At 36.9% G+C, this 25,435-nt stretch overlaps 1 protein-coding gene across 1 annotated transcript; it reads left to right on the forward strand.

Moving 5' to 3' along the window:
- The first annotated feature begins 550 nt into the window (after positions 1–550).
- cenpw (centromere protein W) lies at positions 551–10,806 on the forward strand. The gene is made up of 3 exons (XM_060869892.1): positions 551–745; positions 6,905–7,018; positions 9,020–10,806. The coding sequence occupies exons 1-3, from the start codon at positions 659–661 to the stop codon at positions 9,044–9,046; spliced, it is 228 nt and encodes a 75-aa protein (XP_060725875.1). The 5' UTR covers positions 551–658; the 3' UTR covers positions 9,047–10,806.
- Positions 10,807–25,435: the final 14,629 nt, after the last annotated feature.

Below are 25,435 nucleotides of genomic sequence, written 5' to 3' on the forward strand. Positions count from 1 at the left end.
ATGAACTGAGTCGGACAGACTTTTTTGAGACAGTTTAAATGTTTTGTTGTTTTATCTTTTTTTTAATACCACTGTAACAATTAATGCCCTGTGATGGGTTGGCACTCGGTCCAGGGTGTATCCTGCCTTGATGCCCGATGACTCCTGAGATAGGCACAGGCTCCCCGTGACCCGAGGTAGTTCGGATAAGCGGTAGAAAATGAGTGAGTGAGTGAGTGAGTGAGTGTAAAAATTAAAAAGTCAGAAATAACGGCGTTATATTACGTTATAGTGTCGCATTAATCTCAAAAGTCTAAATGTGCCTAAAATTGCAAGAAGTACAAACACTTTCTGTTTGTTTGTCATCTATCAAAGAAAACAAAAGGCGAAATCATCCGGATTTACCGCCAAGCACCATTATTTTGACTCTAAAACTGCTTGTATCTAAAATAACATCTCACTCCCTTTATATGTTTACTACAGCTACTATAAATGACTTGTTTTTACACGCCATACCTAGTGGACTACATAGCTTAAGAAGAGGCGTTTGGTATTCGTCCGTTGTCGACTCTTTAATGCGTCATCATTATGCGACGAGAGTAACGCGCGGGCAGGTTCAAAACAATTATAAGTGTTGTTTGTATTTACGTGTCTTTTAGCGTAACTTATAAAGTCAGTCATGTTGAAGAAAGCGCCGAGAGCAGTTTTAAAATCTCAAATGAAAAAGAAATCGGAAATACGTATTGGAAAAAACGCAGACTTGATGGTAAGTGTTGAGTAAAAATGTCAGTTAACGTTAGTTACCGTTGAACTTGTTTATGTAGTGCGTGTTATTAGGTTTAGTAGGTTTCGCTCTTGCTTAGTAGTATTTAATAATCCGTATAATTTAACTAAACGACTAAACATTGGCTCAGAATAAACACATCATTAATAACGAAACGAAACCGAACTCATACAGGCTCAACTTGATTTTTCCATAAATTGTGTTTTTCTACATACACATGAATAGAAGTGGTGTATTCTCTTTCTTAAATAAGAACCAAGCACAGAAAGATTTATGCCACTCAAATGTCATACACACTTCAAACTTTAGGAGACCAATCCGTGAAACACAAACACATATAAGTTCAAAACGTGATCAGCCAGAGTATTTAAACCACAGGCCACAGTGATTAGTCTAATGGATCTGTTTATTTTCTGTCAGTTGTTTAAATACAGTGTCCACCAATACCATACAAATCTGCCTTGGGAAGTACTAATAGAACAGCTTGCACCAGCTGTGAAACCTAAATGCATACATTCTTCTGAACGTATTAAAGTTCAAGGCCAATTCAGTTGGGTTTTTTTTCCTACACTTTTGTGCTTTAGATCAAAAGATGAATATGAGATGAAAAAGCAGACTTCATCTTTCATTTCCTGATATTTACATCTTGCATATGTATATGTGCTGAGGCGACTAAGAACATGGCGTTTGTTTGAAAACCGCCCATTTCAAGTAATCAGAAATACTGAAACATTGCCCAGTGTGTTCTGTTAGATTGATTGTTTTACAAATTAATACTCTGAATGTCTCCTTTTGGTGTGAGCCCTTTGTTTCACCAATGAAGACTCTTGTTTTTTTTTTGTTTTGTTTGTTTTATTTTGGTAAAAAGGATAAAGGAACACAAAAACCAAAGAGCTGAGAGATGTAAGCTATTCTGAAGCTGAGCAAAGAAAGAATCAATCAGAACCTTTGCACAAGCATTGGTGATGATGTGGAATCTCTTGAAAAAGAAAGACACTGCTGGTGTGAATGTCTTTATCCACTTTTAAAGAAGGATTTTAGAGCAGAATTATAGAGTCCCTACTACAAGATGCAAACCATTCACCACCAGTACGAATCAGAATGCCAGATTGGATTTTCAGTCTGCTGACGTTCTGATCACCAAAGTGAGGAAAATGCCTACGTGTGGAGGAAAAAATGCTCTGCTCATGATTAAAAACATACAAGCTCATTGGATACGGTGGATGACCTTGAAACTTCATAATGTAGCAAGACAATGACACAACACACCTCTAACAGAACTAAGGACTTCATCGGGGTAAAAAGTGGAAGGTTTTAGATTGGCCAAATCAATCACCAAACCTTAAGTGAGAATGTGTTTCACCTTCTGAAGAGGAGACTGAGGTGAGAAAACCCTTAAAAAAGGCAACATTTGAAAGATCCTAGTGTAAAAGCCTGGAAAACAATCAGACAAAAAAGGAAAAAAAATTTAACTGCTTGGTGATGTCAGTGGGTCACCAACTTAATGCCGTTATTGAAGCAAGTGTTATATGTTCATTCAGATTAAGGCTATCTGGCCCAATAATTTTATTCACCTGTTTTGTTTGTCGCCAAGGATCAAAAGTTTAAATTAAAAAAAAATTAACTATTTTGACAGATCAGGGTTTAATTATTTGCAAATCCAGTAAGATTTGCAGGTGTCCTAAATCGGTTAGCATATAACAGTCCTCAAAGTCAAACTAAATTTTTGTGCCTGTGATTCAACATTCAACATTCTGATGTTAAGTAAGCCAAATTACCGTGTCCTTTTGTTATATAAAAATAAATTAATATGTATCAGTGACCCCTAGGAATGAACACATTCAGTTTTCCATGTCTTGCTATAATCAGTGGCATCAAGCTTAAATGCAGGAGAGCTTTAAAAAAAAAGGTGAAGCATTGATAAACACTATTTGACTGTTGATATCAAACTATAAATATAAATAATTGTTACATTTCTCAAAGTCCTCTTGGCAATCACATGCTTTCAGGTGCAGGAATGTTGTGTTAAGTATAGATATATTAATGGCTTGTATATCTAATGGTTTAGGTTTTGTGCTATTTACATGCTTAAGTGTTTTTTTATTCTTTTTTTTTATTTAAACATTTACTAGTTTGTGTTGCTTATGAAGTGGTCAGTTTAAAAGGTATGTTAATTATTACAAATTTGTTCTAAGCTCACATCTGTACCTGGTGTACTACATATCAAAGAATCAACATGTGCAGGCCATTTTATGATAATGTAGTACACACAGTACAGATTAGAGATTAAAGCAAATCAGTCATAATGATTAAAAGCAACCTGTTTTCAAAAAGATTTAAGTGGCTAAATATAGCTGTGGTATTTACTAGTAAAGTGCTCGACAACACCATATTGTTTTCACCAGTTTCCTTAAATGAAAAAGGTGTGTGTGTGTGTGTGTGTTGGCTGCACACTGTCCATGCACTAATGGCTCCTAATTAAAAAGCTATTGCAGCTGGTCACGCTTTATTGAGCCTGGAGGTGGAGACCCTCCTGAGATGTAAGAACCTGCCTGAAAGGAACGCTGCTTTACAGGGGTCTAATCCAGCCTTTAAACTCAGAAAGAATGAGGGGAAAATGAATAAGACTCCTTTTCCATCATACTATGAATGAATGTCTGGTTTGATCTGGTTTTCTGTTCTTTTAATGGCATTCCTAATAAGACCATTAATGCCTTCTACACTGATATGACTAGACCTAGCTGATGTTGAGATTGTGTGTTAAGGCCACAAGTGTGAGTTGGTTTTCTGTGTCAGGCTGTATGGCAATTAAATGTCCATATCACAATTAATTAAAATCAGAGGAACGACTTGTGATGTATTAGTCTTATTGCCTGGGAAGTAGGTCTGTGTATATATAGTCGTTAGCATAGATGATGAAGACAAATGATACAGAAGGACATTTTGTGGTGTTTTGGCACTGTGGCTCTTAGTTAATGATAGTTGTAATATTTAGGAACAATGCCTTGCATACAACTATTAAGTACTTATGTACTGAGATTAATCCCTGAACCATTTTGTGAAATGATTTAGAAGGATGTTCCAGCAAGTGCAGTTTCTAGCTTTTGGTGCCATGCTCTGAACCGACGTACTTTTCCATTGCTCAAGGTTGTAAGTGAAAGTTAAGGTTGAGGCAGTGGCTTAACATCATCCTTTCAACTGAGATGGACTCAGGAGCATTTGATGGTTGGTTGAACTTGAAAATAATCAGTTTCATCTTTCTGGTAAGCTGTGATTTTTCTTTTCTACATTTTTTCTACAAACTACAGACCCCTTCCCAGTGAAACTGAGAAAGTTCATTAATAAAGCTTACAAGGAACACTATAATAAAACTGGTAGATCCTCCCTTTGCTCTCATAAAAGCCTCAGTTCTTCCTGGCATTGCTTCCACAAAATGTTGGAAACACTTCTTTGAAAATCCGTAATGACATGATTTCGATTCCTGCAGAATTTTCATGCTATTGGTGCCAAATACTGACCCTACCATCTGTTTGACCTCAGCAGAAATCAGAATTCATCAGATCAGTCTACGTTTTTACTTTTCTACATCCAGATTGGACGGGCCTGTTCCCACGTAGCCTCGGCTTTCTGTTCTCGGCTCATATATATAAAACCCAACATGGTCTTCCTTAAGGTTTAACATTGTGCATTTTAAGATACTTTTCTGCTCACCACAATAGTACACAGTGGTTGTTTGAGTTTCTGAAGCATTTTTATCGTATCTAATCGGTCTGGTTGTTCACCATTGTCCATTCTTATCTCACTGGATGTTCTTAATTGCACCGTTCTGAGTAAACTGTAGAGACTGTCATGTGTGTGAATATCCCAGGAGATCAGCAGTTCAAGAAATCCTTAAACCAGCCTGTCTGGCACCAACATTCATAAGACGGTCAAAATCATTGAGATCACATTTTCCCCCCAATTCTGATGAATGTTACCAGAAGCTGTTGGCCTGTATCTTCGTGATTGTACAAATAGTACAGCTGCCACACAATCGGTTGATTTTCATTTACTGCATGAGTATCAGCAACGGTTTGTTTTGTCAGAGTGCTGTCTGGTTTTTTCCATGAAAACAGCTGTAACTTATTGTGAAAAAAAAAATTATAAACATTTTCTGATTAATTTAGCATTACTAACGAATGAGTATAATTTATCTAATCTTGTTTTATTCTTTTAATCATTCTCATTTTTTTATATTTAAATAAATTTTATATTTAACATCAGGAACACTTTTTAAGGAGCATTTCTGTTCTGATTTATTGCTCTGTGGATCACACATTTTTCGGCACCCTTTCCTTTCTGAAGTTTACACATTTTTTTTGTGTGTTAGCATGAGGCGGTAAGGAGAGTGGCCTTGGCTTTAATCAGTTAGGTTGAGTCGTTATATTTTGGCAAAGCCTTTGGCGTAGTGTGAGTTTGAGCTTCTCGGCTTTCATTCTCCCAACATTTCTTAAGAGCAGCTGTTGGAAAAATGTTCAGACGCCCCAAAGATGACCTACAATTATGAAAATGAGGTATTAATAGATTTAAATTGCATCCAAATGGGCATCACGTACATGCACAATGAAATCATTAGCTGTGTTTGGAAACTTACTACTTCTATACATTTACGTGAGCACACATGACTGAGAGAAAGAACAGAAGAGATGTGGGCAGATGAAAAGAAGATGGTACATACAGTCTGCCTTACTGCATTGCCTTATGTCACAAAAGGCTAAAGGATGTGTGGCTTGAATTATTAAATTACTGTGTATGGGCGTACAGTGTGCTAAGTGAGACTATCTATAGTCAGTTTTAATTACAATTTTTTTAAATACATTTTTTTCTTTATCTGGACTTTATCTGCACTCCCTATTTAAACTTGTATTCTTTTTTCTTTTACAAAATCTTCGCAGAGAAACTTTAAATGGCATAATTGCAGTTCTTTATATTTCATTGGGAGCATATGATGCATTTATGCACACACACATCCCATCCATGCTTCTGCATCACTGGAACCATTTAGCAAATACATAGACACCAGAATTGGAACAAATCTGCTCTTGCTGACTGAGAAACAACTCTTTTGTTTACAGAGTTAAATTGCAACCTTCTTTATGCTATGTGCAAAAGTGCAGTTTGGAAAACATTATAATTACAATTAAACATGCTTTTTTCCCTTTTTTTTTAAATATAGGTATCATGTAAAGCTTATCTGAATTAGTGACTAATGAGGCCTGCTTTATTGTCAGTAACTACAGAACAATGCGTTCTGTAGCTGCTGTTCAGGGCTATGAGTTATGGTGTATTTGTATCTTTAAAAAGGAATGTTTATTTTAGTATTGCTTGCTCATTAGACCTGCTTCAGATCATGAAAGTGGAAGTAAAGCCATGTCTCAGGCAATACATGTCTCACACAATATACGCTATATGGTATAAAGAGTGTGGACACCTGAACATAACACGTCTATTCCAGATTTAGCTCCCTCCTTTTCTGTTGTAATTACCTCCATTCTTTTGTTTAAGGCTTTCCACTAAATACTGAACCAGGGTTGGACCTCTTTAGTTGACGTGAAGGTAATTTGTAATACTATAGCATGCCAATGCATTGTACACAATTGTGTGCCTCCCATTTTGCAGAAGCAGTTTGGAGGTAAAAAACATTCGAGTGTAACCGTCAAGTGTCCACAAACTTTTGGCCATATAGTGTGTCTTTGCTAAGTCGAGATGGGATGAAAGTATAGCCACCCAGTGCTACATTAAACTGGCTCATATATTGCATTTCTCTTGTTTGTATTTGCAACTGCAGAAGTTTTCTTTAAAATACTTGCATGACCTAAAAATGATGATAGATGGGATTTATAAGAAGTGATGCAAATCAATGCAACGGCCCACGCTGTGTTTTTTGGCCACTACAGGTTTAGAGTAATCATATAGAGTTTCTGTGTGATTTACAGCAATTTGAAGATGAATTTCAATGTCTAACTCCTTTGGTGTGATAAAATATCCATTGAAGTTATTGTCATTTATCATGCATAAGCTGTTTTTGGATGACTCCTGAATAAAATGTTATCTTATTGTCAGAGATGAATAATTGTTGGGTTGTTTGTGTTGTGTAATCAGGTCCAGCTGAATCTGCTGCTTGTCTTACATCGACTGGCAGAAGAGTCCAGAATCAAGGCCTTTGAGGAGAAAACGGCTACTATCAAAGTGCACCATGTTAAAGCCGTTGCAAAGGTATCCAGTCTAGTCTTGTTAATATTGATAGTTCTATTTCAGGTTGAGAAATGTGCTACTAAAAGCAGAAAAGGCCTCATTATTTCCGATCTGGTAATATATCACATCATACATTCAGTAGGCTCTACTCCAGTTATATTGATTCCGTGTTTATTGCTTTTGCTCCTTTGCTAATGATCTCTAATTGATTGTTTTCATTCTTTTTTGGATGGGATGTAAGCATTTACAAAATTGTTAAACTTCTGCTGCTTGGCAGTTCAACATAGGGGGAAACACGCTTTCCCTTAGTCTAGTGCTTATTTAAGAATCTAAAAATGTGTTGGGTTGAGTAGGTGTTAGGCCTTAAAAGCACTGAGGGTGCCTCTGATCAGCTGGATTAAGTTTCACATACATAATAATTCAATCAGGCTGCATTGCTAACAGATGTCACCCAGGGCTGCTTCACTGGTCTGTACAGCAGCATGTGTCAGAGGTGTGTATGGGAATGTTTCCTAATAATCCCATTCTGCTCCCATCCACTCACAAAGAGTTCTGACCAATCCTACCCACTTCTGCAGTTTTCTTTTCTTTTCTGATATACACTCGTATAAGTCATTATGGTCAGGATGGGCCTAGCTTGAGGAAAGCCTAATCTTGACTCCAAATATAAGTCTATGCAATTAGACTCATATGAGTGGACACATTTCTATTAATGTTTTACCTTTAGGATATTTTTCTCAGTATTTCTTACTCTCGTGTAAGTAGAACCATAGATAACCCTGTGTAGATTTAGACCTATGGGACATTCAGGATGACTTAAATGACTGAATACCTTTACAGATGTCACCAGAAAATCAGTTTGTATATTTATGATTCAGTGGCTAATCTAGAGCTTTACAATTTCTGCCTGGTCATGGGGTGTTGATGCTCATAGACATTACATTATAGGACGCAGGTATTAGCGAAGAGTTGCGTAATTGTAAATGGGGATTCTTATTAATAAAAAAATGTAAACCCACATCTCTGACTTATGCTTTAGGGAAGCATGGCCAATTCCTGAGCACTATAGAAGCAGTACCCTCTACATATTCGTTATATAACCAAATACATTATATGGATTAAAAAGATAAGTTCTAAATGGATACAAATAAAGATATTAACGGGATGTACACTATTCAGTCTTTTATGGCACCTCATAAAGCCTGATCATGCAAGGTTTTACTTTTATGCCGGCACAAATGAGTTGTCAGATATAAAGCATAAGTAAAGACCACCAAATACATTAAACTGAACGTGCAGCGATTCTCAATCTTTTGGTGATGGTTCAGTTGAGGCTACTAGTTTATATATATATATATATATATATATATATATATATGTGTGTGTGTGTGTCCAGGGTTTTTGGAGTCGAGAATGGAAGGATTTATATTTAATCTCAAACAAAACAATTGTTTCTGGTTTAGGCTATGCCCACTTTGGATTTAAATATTAAATATTTTAAGCACTGAAGTGTTATACTATATCCCAATATATATGTAATAAAATGTAATTAGCTCACAGTCCTATTTGTCATCTTTCGCTTTTAGATGTTACATCAGCTCTGTTCATCCAAATCATGTTGTTTTTTTTTCACCAAAAGAGTCAACATAGTTATAAACACCCATCCAGCATGATGCATGTATATTTTTGTAATATATTGAAACTGATTGGATTTAGATGTAAACCAAAGCAGAGCTGAGATTTATCCATGCATGAAGTGGATTGATGTGAAATAATAGTCGGGTTGCTGTGCTAAAGGGCAAACTGTTTATAACCTGTCACAACCAAATTACATGTCTTGGATAGTTTGCTTATGTCATATAGATTAATTAAATATGAAACAGTACAAATATGAGCAATTGAGAAGGAAGAAATGAGAAGAATAACTAGAAGTGTTTTTTTTTTTTTTTTACATAGATGAGGAATATGCTGTTTGATTTTGTTATGCTTTATGCCTCTTCTGTTTTTCTGTTTTCCTTCCAGAAATTGTTGAAGAGCACAAGAGGATGAGGTGGAACACATTGCATCCTCTGTGATCATGACAGCCCACAGTCTGAGAGAGCCCAGGTATCCAGTGTACTCCAGACTCACCCTTTCACTGGGGCCAGGACACATGAGTCATGCCATGAGTCAACATATGCTTACCATTTGCTCATCTTTACCATAGCATCTTCTTTGTCTTTTTTTTTGAATTTGACTTTTTTTCTTTCTTTTTTCAGTGTGTAGTCCTAAAATGTGCAACCTGCAAGATAGTGTGTAAACCCTCCCTCTCAGATTAATTCCCTGTGGAGATCTGTTCACTTTTTCTCTCCATTACTGTTGACCTTTTGCTTTAGAGTGGTGTTGGGAAATAGCTGTGTATAAACTTTTAGTCCGTGACTGATGGTATCAGGCCTGAATATCCGTAGCCACAAATGTTTTCCTCCTGCATTTTGGATTTTTATTAGTACTTAATGTGTGTTAATAAACAATTTGTGCCACTTAACTTGGGCGTAATATGCTTCCCTGATACTCCCTCTGCCTCTTCCTCCCTTTAATTTTATGTGCATCCGAATAAAAAAGAAAACAAAATAAATCTTTGGCCAATTGCCACATGCATCAGTAGAACTATTATCTTAGAGCCAATCCTCAAAGCAGGATTATAGCAAGATTTTTAGCATGAAAGGAAATACATGTTATCTTTGTTGACACAATATCAATCTTCTAAGACTGTTGCTTTCATTTAAACTAATTATATACAGATCGTTACTTGGTTTTCTCTTAACACAATCACTTATTTTAAAATATCTCCATTGAGGCCAAGCATTTGGCCCATTGGTACATCTAGTGCTAATGAACTCTTCCTGCATCAGGACACTGACTCTTTGCTAGTTTGGAGAGTTAAAAGAACAAAGGACTTGACCTTGTACCAGAGGAAAGCAAATGTTTGGGTCTCCCTTTGTGTGTGTATGGATGCCAGGGTATCCCACTGATGACCACATGGTCTGGGAGGCACCCAGCCCTAATCCCACTGTCAGAATTAATTGGAATGTCTCTGCTGTGCATCCAGTGCTTTGCTTACAGAGGGCTTGAGCTTTAAAAACGCAGACTTTGATAGCATGTTTTTTCAAAAGAAATAGAATGTTTAACAGACCTTCAGCTCCACCTTTCTTATCTTAATCCAGCAACTTGAGTCACTTGCCCACTGGAAACAGATGCTTTTTCCCATCAGTTTATTCATCATGTTTCTGCATGCTGTCTGATTAGAGACTGAGGTCATCCTGTGAGGGTTGTTTGACTGTGGTCATGACCTGTCCTTCACCTTTCTTGACCAGTAGAGGGCGACCATGCTGAAAATACTGTCATCTTTGAATTCATTACTGTGAAGCACAGGGTGCCTTCAAAGCCATGCATAAATAATTGTTTTTTCTTTTTTTTTGAAGATGTATGTACAATCTAGAACAGTCATATGTTGCACCAAACACTTAAATAATGCAAATAAAAGATTTAAAAACATAAAAAGGTCTTTCTTAACGGATCATTCCAGCATAAAACTAGCATTTATTTTTATGTTGTATGTCATCACATTTACTGTTTTGTTTTTATGTAAGGAAACAAATTGTTCAATCTTTGTGGAATTATACTTTCAAGCAGCTAATCAATATTCGTGTAGCCGTGTTTGTATCTGAACAAATTAACGACCGATTGTGTTGCAGGAAATATGATTTGTCTGTATATAAGTTTTGAATGATTTTCTCACATTCAATAAAGTTTAAAATTTTTAAATCAAAGACAGTTATCCAGTAAATTCCTGCAGGGTACGATGTGCCCAGTCTGATCTTTGTTCCTGCATATTTCCAGCTACCTAGTGAAGATGCTCCTTACATATTATCTGGAGCATTACCTATTGATTGTATCAATGCTATGGACAGATTTACTGCTATAGGGAGTCCTTACCAAAAATCAAGATGACTAATCAAATTTATTACTGAGTTTTCATTCTGTACCACAGGCTAGCTAGTATAGTTTGCTCAGCTAGCTAATGGCTTAACTGCATATGTTTCTGCAGGTTGGATGCTGAGCTGTGTAATGCCTACGTCAACACAAGCTTTAGGATGCATAATTTGCAGATCATTATTATGGTGTTTTCTTTGAGGCCTTTAAAATTGAAGAAGCTTGATAAATTGGGACATGGTTGCTTCCACACCTCCCAGAGAAGATTTGTAAGTTATCTCAGTCTTAAAACGAGTGAGAAGGACTAGCTTAGGCTAACTAACTAAGCTAAGAGTTTAGTTTATTATTACTGATATAGACTTAGAAATGTTGGCTGAAATTTGTTATTGTTAATGTTGAGTTAGGCATCACATTTACTTAGTGTTAGTTTTGGGCTATAGTTAGTGTTTGTGTTATGCCACCTTCTCTTTAATTATGCAGGTCACATGATTTATATCTGTTCCTTTTATCAACTTTTTTATTTTTATTTATCAGTAGTTTTACAAATATTAGCGCATTTGACTTGCACTTCCAGGTTCTGGAGGGTTGGTTCCCTTTGTGCATTTTCTCTCTTTGCTTTGGAGCTTTCCTCTGGGTACTTTGGTTTCTTCCCCCAGTCCAAAGACATGGGCTGATTGGAATCTCTAAATTGTCTCTAGTATGTGCGTGTGATTATGCCAGGCATTGGGTTGCTTTGTGCCCTGAGTTCACTGGTATAGACTCCAGGTTCCCCTTGACCCTGTGTAGGATAAGTGGTTCAGAAAATGAATAAATGTAAAATTAATTGACTGTCTTACAAACATATGTGGGCACCTGACAAACACCCATATGTTGGCTTTGGGGTCCTGTTTAGGCATAACATTGTCCCTGTGCACCAAGTACAGTCCAAATAGACATCTTTTGTCTAAGCTGATGTGGAGAAACTTGTATGGCTTGCACAGAACCCTGACTCATCAGTATTGAATCTCACTAATGTCCTTGTGGTGGAATAAACACAAATCTTTACAGCCTAATACCAAAATCTAGTGGAAAGCCTTCAGAAAAAAGCAAAGAAGAGTATCTTAATGCTCATGGTTTTGGAACAGGCTGTTCAACATTCATATCGTGTGTGTTGGTCAGGTCTACATACTTTTGGCCATATAGCCATGGTCATATCTATCAAAGTAGAGGGACTAGACCAAGCCACCTTGCCTGGAGCCAGATTACTAGTGGCAGCATATATAAATATATATATAAATATAAAGTCTCTGTTTATTCACTGTGTAAAAAGAATTGGAATGATCTGTTAGGGTGTGTTAATCAGCCCACCCAGCCACCACCACCACACACATCTCACCTTGATTGTGTGATGAGGATAATTTCAGCTGTCAGTGAGTATAAGTTGGAGAATTGAAGAGTGTGCACAGAATTGCTAGCCCATTTTTTCCCCATTTTCCTAAATGTTGCTGCTTGACCTGACCTCATGTTTACATGACTTATGCAGACAAATGAGCTAACGGAACTGTTTCTGTCATATCCATAGGCTCATGACAAATGGCTGATTGCATGCTCTGCACTGTGGATCAAAGCTTATACTAACCTGTCCAAACTCTCCCCTCTGATGATATCACCTTAGAAACAGAAACTTTGTGCAGCCTCTAGTGAGAGCAAGGATTCCACTCACACACCTGTGCACAGTGTCACTAAGTTTATGTCATGCCCTGCAGCATGAGAGCCCTGATTTACATGAAGAAACAAATTATAGGTCTCATGACTACCTTATGTCATACTGGCAGGAAAGGAACAGAATGTTAGCATGCCAGGTGGAAACCTAGAACAATCTCTTGTAGCATAAAGTTCTGCTGTTTGCAAAAATATACTTATTGAAAGCTTTGCTACATCTTTACATACACAGACTTTCTTGTCCTTTTGCACATTAACTGCTTTTTCTGATGGATCTTTTTATTTATTGTTCTTGCTGTTCTGTTCCTGTTTGATCCTTGTTTAAGGCTTTCTCAGAACCATACAGTAACTCTCATCAGCCCTGTAGGTTTGAAGAAAAGTGTTTCTCTGCCATCACATGATTTGTATAATGGGTCAGTTCTTGATGACATAAAATACTCTAAAATGCACTAAGCTGGGAATGCATCAACATCCATTCATATCAGTTTTCTCCTGGACCTGCACACAATTTGGTTATATAATGTCCTTCTGACTGCATGATGGCACGATACAACAATAGAAACATGGTTCTTTTTAAGAAAAAAACTATAAACTGAATAGAGGTCTGTTTTCAAAGGTAATGGGATGAAAGTGAATAAACAAACTGAAGATTTGCCATGCTTGATTTCATTACATCGTTGACTTTTCAAAAGACTCTCCATTTGTTTGTTTGTATGGCAGGTACCATCATGCAGGGCACTCGGCCTGGGGAACACTTAACACGTGCATATTTACACAGCTGGGTATTTACAGATGTTGTTCCAGGTGAAGAACTTTAACATACTGCCTCACCTCACTAGTTAACCCTGAGCACTGGCTGGCTCTCACTGTCTCCCTCCTCCCCTTTCCTCAGTCTTGCATGGCTTGTCTGCTTCTAATCTAGCTTTGGAGGTCTTGATTTGTTTTGCTTGTCCAGAAACCCACACTGCTCCAACGCTGCCCAAGACCAACTCTGAGCAGATTTAATTAGATAACCAAGTGAAAACACTGAATAACTGAAATTGGACATGGTGTTAGGGTGACTTGCCTCTGGCTGGACTGTAGTGCATGTCTGTGGGGTTTTTTAGGATATTGTTTTAGTGATACAGTTACAAGATTGGACCTGCGATGTTGGTGTATTGTCATCGGCTGAGTGAAACTGTTTCCAACATGAAGAGCTTGTGTCAACTTTGTTTAAATAGCTGCAGGTTTTGAGGTCTTTACATGGTGCTGATGCAGAATTAGTCATAGCTAACTTTCATGATTGAATTGTTGGGTTAACAGTGTGATCTGACAGGAAAATATTTTTTGTTCAAACTTTTGGATATAAAATCAACAAGCCCATGAAGATAACAATGGTCACACCCCAGAAGATCCTTGTAACATGGTTACTATTTAGCCCAGCAATAGTGATTTACAAATTCTGATACTAAGACCGAAAGTAGTATAACAGCTGTTTACTCTGCTGTTACCTACAGCTGGGCAGACGTGATGTAACCAGAGCTAGTAATTTCCTTGGGCAACATCCTCTAATAATACAGTTTGTAATATTACCATGATCTTCTAAGGGAATTAAAACAAGCACGATTCAGATGTATTTGATTAACAGTTACCATTTGTCCCATTTTTGCTCTTTTCATGTTGTTTGTAGCCTGTTTTTAAGGTTGATTGAAGAGATAGTAAAGCAGTCTGGTAATATATTAAAGGAGGAATTAATAGGAATTTCTAAATATGCAGCTGAAATTATAGCTAAGTTTTATTATTTAAGTCCTTTTATCTTTTTAAATGAAAATTTCTCAAATGCTTTGGTTCTACTTGTCCCTTTAAAAGAGACTTACAGGAAATCAGTACAGATTTCTTCTGATTGATCACCTTTATCTCATGATGAAACATTTTTGGTTTCTTCAAGCAATGTTATATAAATCATACTGTAAGCTCTAAGCATTACCAGCACCAGATCTCAACCCAAATGAACACGTATTGGAAATTTTAAGCCAATGTGTTAGACAGCGTTTTCCACCACCATCATCAAAGCCCTAACTGAGGGAATATCGTTTGGAAGAACTGTGTTACAGTGAGTTCCAGAGACTTATTAACTAGTCCATGCCAGGTCACACTGAAGCTTGTGGTTCATGTTGATCCAACATCCTACTAAGGCACAACTTTCCTTTATCACCTGCTTACAATGTTAACTTCATTCATTCATCTTCTACCGCTTATCCGAACTACCTCGGGTCACGGGGAGCCTGTGCCTATCTCAGGCTTCATCGGGCATCAAGGCAGGATACACCATGGACGGAGTGCCAACCCATCGCAGGGCACACACACACTCTCATTCACTCACACACACACACACTAGGGACAATTTTCCAGAGATGCCAATCAACCTACCATGCATGTCTTTGGACCAGGGGAGGAAACCGGAGTACCCGGAGGAAACCCCCGAGGCACGGGGAGAACATGCAAACTCCACACACACACAAGGTGGAGGCGGGAATCGAACCCCGACCCTGGAGGTGTGAGGCGAACGTGCTAACCACTAAGCCACCGTGCCCCCCACAATGTTAACTTATTTTAGTTATTTCTTTATGTATAGGATATTTGCACCTTCAGCTTTTAATAACTAACTGTCCAAGGGCTTCATAATCAGATAACGGTGATTTTCTGGAGATTTTCACCTGACACTGGCAAGAATATCTGCGCCATTCACTTTTTTGACTTCTGTCTGAAATAAAGCCACACAAAATCTTGGTACAAATAAACAAGGACGTATTTGAGATGAGATTAGAAAATAACAGATTTTCAGTGCATTTTCTGTAGGAAAATGACAAACTGAAAACATGCACTATATTCCCTGTAGCATGGACATAATCAGACAAATTCCAGAAGGTGATTTTTTTTCTACTAGCCTGATTTTTGTTCAGCGTAGAAGCCAGCAGGTTTGTGTTTGAGCAGATGGGAGAGAATTGGCCGCATTTCCCAGGGGATGAAATTTACTCTGCCATGGAGCCTGGTCCTTGTTTATCTTTGAGCTTTATTGGATGTTGATGTTGGCCCAGTGAGAGAACCTCTTGTTTAAAGGCTATTTTTAAGGATAGAACAGAGGGGGTAAGTTCTTGGACTTAAGCAAACCATTCTGACTTTCTGGGCTATGTTCAAACAATAAACAGCACGATTGAGGTTTGAAGTTGTAGAATCACTTAACACCCTGACAACCAAAAATCACCATTTTCTGTTTCACTTTGGATTTGTAATTGACTTGTATTGTCAGTTGTACAGCTAGCCACCAAACTATTGATGTGGTGATTTGTATTAGTTTCCTGTGGGGTTTTACCCAAAGACTGATACAAAAATTGAGAATCAGATTGGCAGGCAATGTATTATTATTATTATTATTATTATTATTATTATTATTAATTTCATTATCGTCAACTATGTGTTTGTTCTCTCCAAAGTTTGTACCATAGTATTATGGAATTTTTAAGTAACCATAGAAACAAATGAAAAAAAAAAAACACTTTAAAGCCAAACATTATTTTTGCTATGCTGGGTGTTCAGGGACCAAATGACATCACACAGCTCATGTAAAACCCTACACAAGGACGGCGAGCACCTGAGCGGTGTTTATAGATGACTCATAGGAAAACAAACCACATGCCCAATCGCCCCTGACCGAGGCTGGCACTTTATGCTCTGTTCGCTATTTAGCGTAAAGCAACATGGACATGGTGGCCCGCTGCTGGCCTGTCCACCGGCCAATCCAAGCCTTGATCATCTGTCCTCATGTTACCAAGAGCAAAACTCAGACAGCTGACACAGTTGCTACAGCACTGAGGTGTGACCATAACACACCACCTGGCCTCACCAGTTTGGGGTAAAAGCTGTGTCAGGATAACATGTTTAGACATTGAAGATTCATTCTGCTTTATAGCAATTTACTGTCATTTTTCACTTACCCTTATGTCTGTTAAACACCTGGCATGTCTTGTTTCCTCCAAATTCATTGCAGAGAAGTTTAAAAGAATGATGCTTCAGTACAAAGTACAGCCATACTGAGCCGCTTTTCTCTATTTTTTGTCTTCACACAACAGGCAGACTTTTTTGCGCTAGATTTTAAATGTTGACACTTACAATATGATGGACAAAACCAAAATTTATAAAAGTTACACTAAATTTCAGTTTTATGTTTCCTTTTGTGGGTTACAGCATGCTTTTAACACTGGACAAAAGTTTAGAGGTAACCATGTGTATTGGGGTTAAAATGTCAGAATATGTAAAAATATTACAATATGTTAACTAATATATTTTTATTAGTTTGTTTAAAGGACTATATTAAAAAAGTATTCCAGTATTGTTTTATATTGGTAAATTTTTAAGCTTATATTTCATTGTATTGCTTTACTTTTTCCCAAACTCAAACTATTCATATAACCATTCATAACATCTCTCAGTTTAATTTGCAAAAATCACACATAACTGCAAGAGAATAATTGGACACATATATCCAAACACAAAGCACAGAACACAAATATTTCTGTCTAGAATGCTTTCTTTATTAACCTCCAGGAACATTAGACATAAGCACTCTATACTCCTAGACACAATACTCCTATACTCATTAACTGCTGCATACATTAGCAGTATTGTTTCTTAGACTGTTTACTTAGGTACTGGTAGATTCAATTAGGATATTTTTCAATATTCATAGACATCTACAATTACAATTCATTTTCCGGTTCATCATTGTGTTTAGTACTTTAACAATAGACACAGATGGGGTAAAGATACAGAAGAAAGAAAACCTATAACTAAAAGTCAATATGAGGAAGAATCGTTGAGGAACTAGTCTCAGAAAGGACCCAACCTCTTTTGGTCACATTAGTTTGTAGGATTATAATGAAGCAATTTCTCCCAAGCAAGAGTGCAGTTATACTGAATATCAGCATTACTGTGTTTTGAGTCAGCTAGCAGGTAGGACAGACTTACATTGTACATGCCAGTTGACATCCCTTCTTCTTTTTCATCTTCAAATGATGAGAATCCATATTTTAAGGCAAAAGTTATATTTCTGAAAATTATTGTTTGCCTTCTCTACTTATGATGTTGCAAAACCTACTGTAGTAACCATTTCGAACTAGGAAGTGGAATTTTACATGTCTTCTACACTCTTTACACCGATCGACCAATCAGATTAGCAGACCAGAATTAACTGTTGTAAAAACCATTACAGTATAGAGTAACAGAAAATGTGTTGAAAGGATTCTTAATGAGAATATTCTGAATAAGGATCCTGGGATGAGCACAGGATAGTCTTTATGAATACAGCAAAATTTTTTGGAAGGACAATATGCAGTTGAGATCATCAACTTAAGCAAAGGTGATTTGGGGCATAAGCTGTTTTTGGGAAGTGCAAATATTTAGGGGATTTTTGTCTATGAAACCATCCACAACTTCAAATGGTGAGTCATAAGTAGAGCCAAGCAGAAGAGCATCACGAAGAATCAGGCAGGTTTTGGGATTGATAAGTCCTGCAGAAATGTGAGGAAAATATGCACATATGTGCCATTGTTGTTGTGCCATTGACTCCCATCTATTTTATTATTCTATAAACCCTTTTTTTTCTCAGAAAAGACATAGGGGGCTCCCTTGCCTAAGCAGAGGCTTGCCCACTGGGATGGGCTGAACATGCAACCCCTACCATGATATGCCACTGTAAAAGGTTTATCACTTTTTTATGGGCATTACTTAGAACTATGCCAATCCACACAAGTCTGCGCTGCTACTACCTTGTTGTCACTATGCACCTTTCTGGTTTTGCATGGTAAACATGGTAAACATGGCCCCCATTTAGTGGTGTGTTAATATCTTAAGTTGTGTTCCTTCCTCAAGACATTGTGGTATACATTATGTAGATACCTCCTGCCGGCTCTGGTGATATAGAACATTTATAGCTCTTAGCTCTATGTAACTCTATTTATATAAAACTTGTATAAGAATCATTATGAAGCAGCATTGGGTTGGCAAGAACACAATGAGAAAGCTCCAGGGCAAGATTGCAAATGATTTTAAATACATCATTAAATTTATTTGTTGGAAGGTCTTAGCATGTGGGCTTGTGCCTAATCAATCATTGAGGTGATTTTCACCACCCCAAAAAGGTTATTCTGGGTTAATAGAATAGTTACATTAGTTACATTTATAATTACTTTTATTCATATTTACTCAAAACATAAAAACAACTACCATTTTGTCAAAACTGAGTAAAAGGAAGACCACAAAATAACAACCACAAATATAAGCATCCTAGTATGGATGGAGCCTTTTTCAGCTTCTCAACTTTCAACCCTTTTCTCATAATTCTGGTTGGTTTCATGCATTCTTCTACTGGTATATATTGTAGAAATGTATATTACTTTATACTGTGGTTTATTCACAAATTTTTCTTACTGTTGTTCCTTTAAAATTATAGAACAACTTATGATATTATGAACAATTGTTTTGTAGAACAGTGTCAAAGATTGTAAAAAATTTTGACCTTGATTTTTTTTTTTTTGGTACTTCGGTGGATATTCCAGCTTCAGCCTGAGGTTATGTGACTTGGAACCACCAGAGCATAATTAACTTTAGTTGGTGCCCTTCATTGGCGAACTATGACCTTATGTGGCCCACCCCCAATGAGTGGCATGTTAGTGCAACATTAGTATTAATGGGCTGTGGGTTGTGTCTAATAGGTCTTTTTTTAAGGGTAGACAATTGCCATGGATCTACTTAAGAAGCAATAGGACTACAAGGATAATGGGGTGCACATAACACATTTAAATTTTTTTTTTTATGTCTTTTAGGGTAAGCACTAGGTGTTAAATTCAACTTCATATAAGCAAGAGGAAATTGGAGGGTCATTGGATGGTGCACCAAATAAAGAACAGAAAAGAAAGGAAATGCCAAATGGTATTGTTGAGGTGGAGAGTAGATGCATTACTCTGCAGACTGAAGTGAGATTAGCCTGGTTGTCTGAGGAATAAGGCAAGTGAGTGCAGGAATTCCAACCTGAAAGATGTCTCTTGCTACCTGCCGAGTCTAGAAAAAGAGCCTCTCCACAGAGGCAGCCTGGAATCCCACTCCTGCTGCCCTCCTCTCATTACTCTTTGGCACTCCTGCTGTGGAGTAGGGGGGGCATAGGATCGCCTTGATCTATGCCTATGGGGGGAGGCCCAGTATTTACCCTGTAGTCTCATGGATGGAGACCTTCTCTCCTCAGTTGTCCTGCATCTGCTCATTGTTTAGTTCTGGTCCAGCTTCATGCTACAGCAACACACAAAGTGGGAAATGAAAATTGGTTCCCACGTGCCTGCACTCTATATAGATGGCTTAAGCTACCTCCTCCGAGTGGTCTGCCCACTAAGGAGTATGGCATGCTGATGGGAAACTACTCTCCCTGATTTTTACCCCTCATCACCTTTTTTTTCCCATTAACTCCCACATTCTCAGTTTAGTATTATTTCTGCTTGTTTTAACAACTCTAACTTTAACAATGACTCTGTTGTCTCATTTGCTATCTATCAATAAAATACAAATTTAAAGCTTGAAACTCTCAGTAATATATTTGAGGCTTTCATTTCTTGGGATTTTCAAAACATGCATGGAGGTGACTTTCAGGTCCCAAACACAAAGGGAATTGCAGCAAATAAAATTTGCTTTATTTTGAGAAAATAAAATACATTTATAGAGATTATAATGACTATACAAGTTCTGTTCCATATCATGCCAAGTTTATTCTTAACCCTATAAAAAAGTGCATATAAAAAGTCTATACATCCCTATTAAAATAGCGGGGTTTTTTTTTTCTATTTATGCACAAAATATTTAGTGAAACTGACACATTCTCAATTAACCTGGTTGAAAATGTATCAGATTATCAGGTCAAGATAAGCTCTTTTTGTATGTTCTTGGTTCACAAAGAGCTTACACAGCATTTACAAAATCTTATTGTCTTAAGACCTTTACAAACATGGATGCATAGATGTACCATGAAACACCTTGAGGGCAGGTAAAGAGACATGGGACACCATGGTGACATTACCAAGAACAGGACATCCCTCCATGACAAAATGACAAGAAGACCTTCAGCAATATTAAAGGAGATGCAGAAACATCTGCGAAGTACTACACTCCCTGTATGTGAAAGCAATCTGTCAGTGTCTGGCTGTAAGCTAGGATATAGAGTATAGTCCTGTCTCAATTTAAAAAACATTCCAAACCCACCCAAATCACTCAAACAATAAAGCAGTGTTTTATTATCTATTGAGGCCGAGGTTTAGTTTTTTTGGCATAATTTAAAAAAATATTCCTAATATTACACAAGGAATTCCATGAACACAGGGAAACCTGGTGGTGGCAGCATCATGCTAAGGTGTTCATTTCAGCTGGTAATGGTGAAGAGAGAGCAAATCACAAATAGCCCCCGAAAACAGTTTATTCTGGTTCAAAACCTGCAGGCCTCTTTTAGACACCAGACAATGTAGAAAAATTTCACCTTCCAGCGCAATAAAGAGCCAAAAGAATGACTTGAAGTATGATCAGTATTTTTAAATTAAGGTCAAGAGTCAGTTCTAAATCTTATCAAAAATGTACAATCATGATTGTGTGATATGACTGTGTGATATTAAAATGGATTTGATACATTGATATGAATTTTATAGACCTGGAGCATTTTTGCTTGGCATAATATTGGCAAATTAATATGTGATAAGATGGATAATGTTACATAAAAAGACTGAGTGCTGTATTACAAGCAAAAGTTGTTTCAACAAACTTAATTTTTTTTTTGTTTGTTTTTTTTCCCTAGAATGTTTCTAGTTTGTTTATTTATTCATTTATTTATTTATTTATTTTTGCTTGAATTTTGTTTAAATTGGTTTGTCACATTAAAGTTCACTGCAATTTTCTATCCAATGTACTTTCCAGTGTACATGGCAGTGTACTTTCCAGTGTACATGGCATACTTTCCAGTGTACATGGCAGACACAGAATGTCTACACATCAAACAGATAAACATGCAATTTTTCCAAATTACTGCACCCTAACTGTAACTACAGGTATTTACAAGGAAATGCCAACAGAGAAGTTAATAGCCTGGTGGCTTCGGTATGATAGCGATGGTGGTGGGGCAGTACAGGGATGCAGCGGGTAGTGTTGCTGACTCACAGCTCCAGGGTTTCCAGATTGCTGTCTGTGTTGAGTTTCTGTGCATGTTATTTCCGCCTCCTACAAACATGCAATTATGTGGACTGGCCAAGAAAAAATGCCTTTAGGTGTTAATAGGCTCCAGATCCATCATGACCCTAGTGAGAAAAAATAGAAGCATGGAAGCACATATATAATATCACTTAGATCAGAATAGTAAAAAAATGCATTTTGTGCAACTTGCACTGTTCAGATTATACAGAGATTAAAAATAATGCTACAAAATATTAGGCTAAAGTGGAAGAGTGTATGTGAGGCAAAATTACAGTAGGTTACGTTTGCTTTTTTATCCATTTTTGAATTGCCTTGCCAAGCCCTTGCTACAGACATTTTCAGTTCTTGTTTGTTTTATGGTTACATGACGTCAATATCCTTTTCAGTAAGTGAAATGCCTGCTTCACAGTTTAATTCAGGACACTGGTCATTCTAAAACTTTCCACCAAGAAGGAATTCTTTCCCTTGGTTACCATAGCAATGTGTTTTAGATCTTTATGTCTCTGTATAATGAAATCAGTTGGTCTAGTGTATGTTGTCTTATAAGCAGGCAAGTTGCATTTGTACACAAATGGTTTCATTGCTATGACACTATTGACACTTTGTTAGGAGTCAATATCATTTCACAACGATGCAACATCCACAATTTTTAAAATAATCTTTATAATAAAATTAATTCTGCAGATAAGCTACAGTACTCTGAACCTAGAACACCACCTATGTGTTGGTGACAGAAAGGTAGTAATTATCACCAGCAGGGTTGAGTATATTTGAGCTCACAACATTTGGAATTGAGGCATAACTTGACAGTGAAATCATCAAAAGTGTCTAAATTGTCTAAGATCAGTTCCCTGTGTGCAAAAGCAAAATACATATAGAATTCGATTATGAGGTAAATGTATGAATGTTTATATAATCGTACAACAAAATAGAGTATATTTCTATATGTACTAAAGGTGTGCTTATAAATGTTTTATTTCTTTTTCCTAACAAATGTATAGTATATGATGTTTTTTTATTGTTTTTGTTTTTTCCTCTCTTCTTCCTCCAGACACACAAATCCTTCACAAATACTCATACACCTAATTTGGGCAGGTTGGATAACTGTGAATACCAAACATGAGCACTTTGTGGGTACACAATTACTGACTAGCCGATCTTGTCAGCTATGACGGTAAGGACCACCACTGATCAGATATTATTTGGTTGCTTGGCCCATTCTCAGTATAATAGTTACACTGACATAGCTGAGGTATCTTAATGGCTGTTGCAGTACTTTAAATATATCAGGTTCAGCCATACAGGCCAATGTATTATAGACAGCTCCCTTTTTTGACTCTAAATCTTAAAACAGATGTATTTGTTATAATCATACATTAAGCATACATGGATGGATAGTTTTGGTGGGATATTTATGGTGCCCAGCCATATCTTTGTAATGCTGATGTATATCAACTACTCTTACTGGCATAGCATACACTACATTGCCTCTACAATATCAGTGTCACTGGAAGGCTGAAATTGGTCTACCTACCACTCAGACAGTATATGTAAGTATTACTTAGCTTATAGTTTTAGAGCATATTTGTCTCCAATGTTATCCAGCTCTGTATGAATCCAGCATCTGTTTTCATTTCTATCAGTAATATCTTCTCTACACAACAGATTCCTCTTCTGTTCATAGTGTCCTTACTAATTTGAATCACAATAACAATCCAGTGTTCAGTAACTACTTAAAAGTACTACTAAGAGGGAAAGGGGCAAGGTATTTGAAATATTCAGTTGAAGCATTTATTTAACTTTGTTTCTGAAAAGCACAACAGATGCCTCTCTTCTGTTCATAGCAACCTTACTATCATCCCATCAAAATAACAATCCAGTGTTCTATGACTATTTAACAGTGTTATTAGAGGGTGAGGTATGTTAAATATTCTATTGAAGCATGCCTTAAACTTGGTTTGAAGTCCAGCTGTATATTTTTATGCTGTGAAACACAATTAATCCCTGTCACATATCCATAGAAACTATTTTTTTCTTTGACAAGAAAGCTTAGATATTTATTTAGCACGAAAGACCAAGAGCTTAGATATTTATAAAACCTGCTTTAATATGTACACTTTGCTTATGAAAATCTCCTTGCCCACCCATGTCCTACTGAAATAACAGTGGACATCTGGGTCAAATTTGCTGTCTATTCGATGTGTTATAAATGCTACTCATTGGACAATGTTTATATAAATATGACGTCCAGAGGTCTCGACTACTGAAATCTGAAGAGCCCATTACTGCATCCTGAGTGGCCCATTAGCTTAATGGTTGTCTAAAATTTCACTTGGGATGTATCTGTATTATGGCTGAAAGCTTTGTGCTTCCCTTTTTATGGCTTCTTTTGGATTCACAACACCCAGGAATAGGAATAAGAAAAGCAAAACAAATGTAAAGGTAATGGACATAAGTGGTACATGGCTGAGCTCCGAACTGAGATAGTAGGCCACCCAAACACTTACAGATGAAAGGCTCTCACTCCACACATCTAAATATTAAGTAAGTCTCTTGGCCATCGTTCATTGTGCTAAAGGCTGTCCTGACCTTTGGCTTTCCTCTCCAAATGCTAAATGCAGAATGAAAAGTTTGTGTTTTTCCCCACCTTCAATCAGACTACATTATCCATGTGGTATCCACTATAACAGTTTCCCCTCTTTGTTTCTTTGGTAATATGTGTGATTTTGGCTCATCACTAATGACTTATCATCATTGCTTTCAAGCAAATTGAGAAAGAGCATCAGATATAAAAAAGGAATCGGTTGTGTACGTAACAATATTTTCCAAAATTTAATTTCTTGTGAACAGGCCTCAAGCATTATTATAATTATAGCTTCAAATGATGTCATACATAAATGAAACTAACAGTTTTTTTTTTGCAAAATACATGGTTTTAATTGAGTGAGTGTATCATTATCCACTTGCTGAAGCAATAAGCATTTTTCTCCATTAGAACTATGTCTGCTCAAACCAGATTACGCAGTGACTGCATGGTGATGACGGTATAAACAGGTACTGATTATTAAATCTGACCTACGTAGTTAGACAGATTTGATTTGCAGGTCTGTACATTTGTCATTTATCTCCTCTCTTTTCAATTACATATGTGACTTTTAAATAAATATCCAAAAGCTACTGAGAAAATTTATATCTGAGTCATTGAATCTGCAAATACCAGTAAAAGAACTTTAGCCCTTCTCATAGGAGACAAGAAATTCTCAAAATTTATATGTCAGAAAAATAGTTTACCACTTTCATTGTAAATGGCAAGAAGCAAAGAACCACCTTTCAGTTTCTGGGTGAGGGGAGCACATTTCCTTGAATAAGAAAATGAAGGCCCAATTTAGCTTCTTCAAAATGTTTAGGTATTTTGTGGTGGCTGTGAACATTACCGTGCCTTATAATCAAACATCAAGGTTTCATTTTATGCTTATATATGGTTTTAGATATGTCAACTCTTATGTGCAA

This window comes from Tachysurus vachellii, chromosome 5, assembly GCF_030014155.1.
Source record: "Tachysurus vachellii isolate PV-2020 chromosome 5, HZAU_Pvac_v1, whole genome shotgun sequence".
Classification (NCBI taxonomy): domain Eukaryota; kingdom Metazoa; phylum Chordata; class Actinopteri; order Siluriformes; family Bagridae; genus Tachysurus; species Tachysurus vachellii.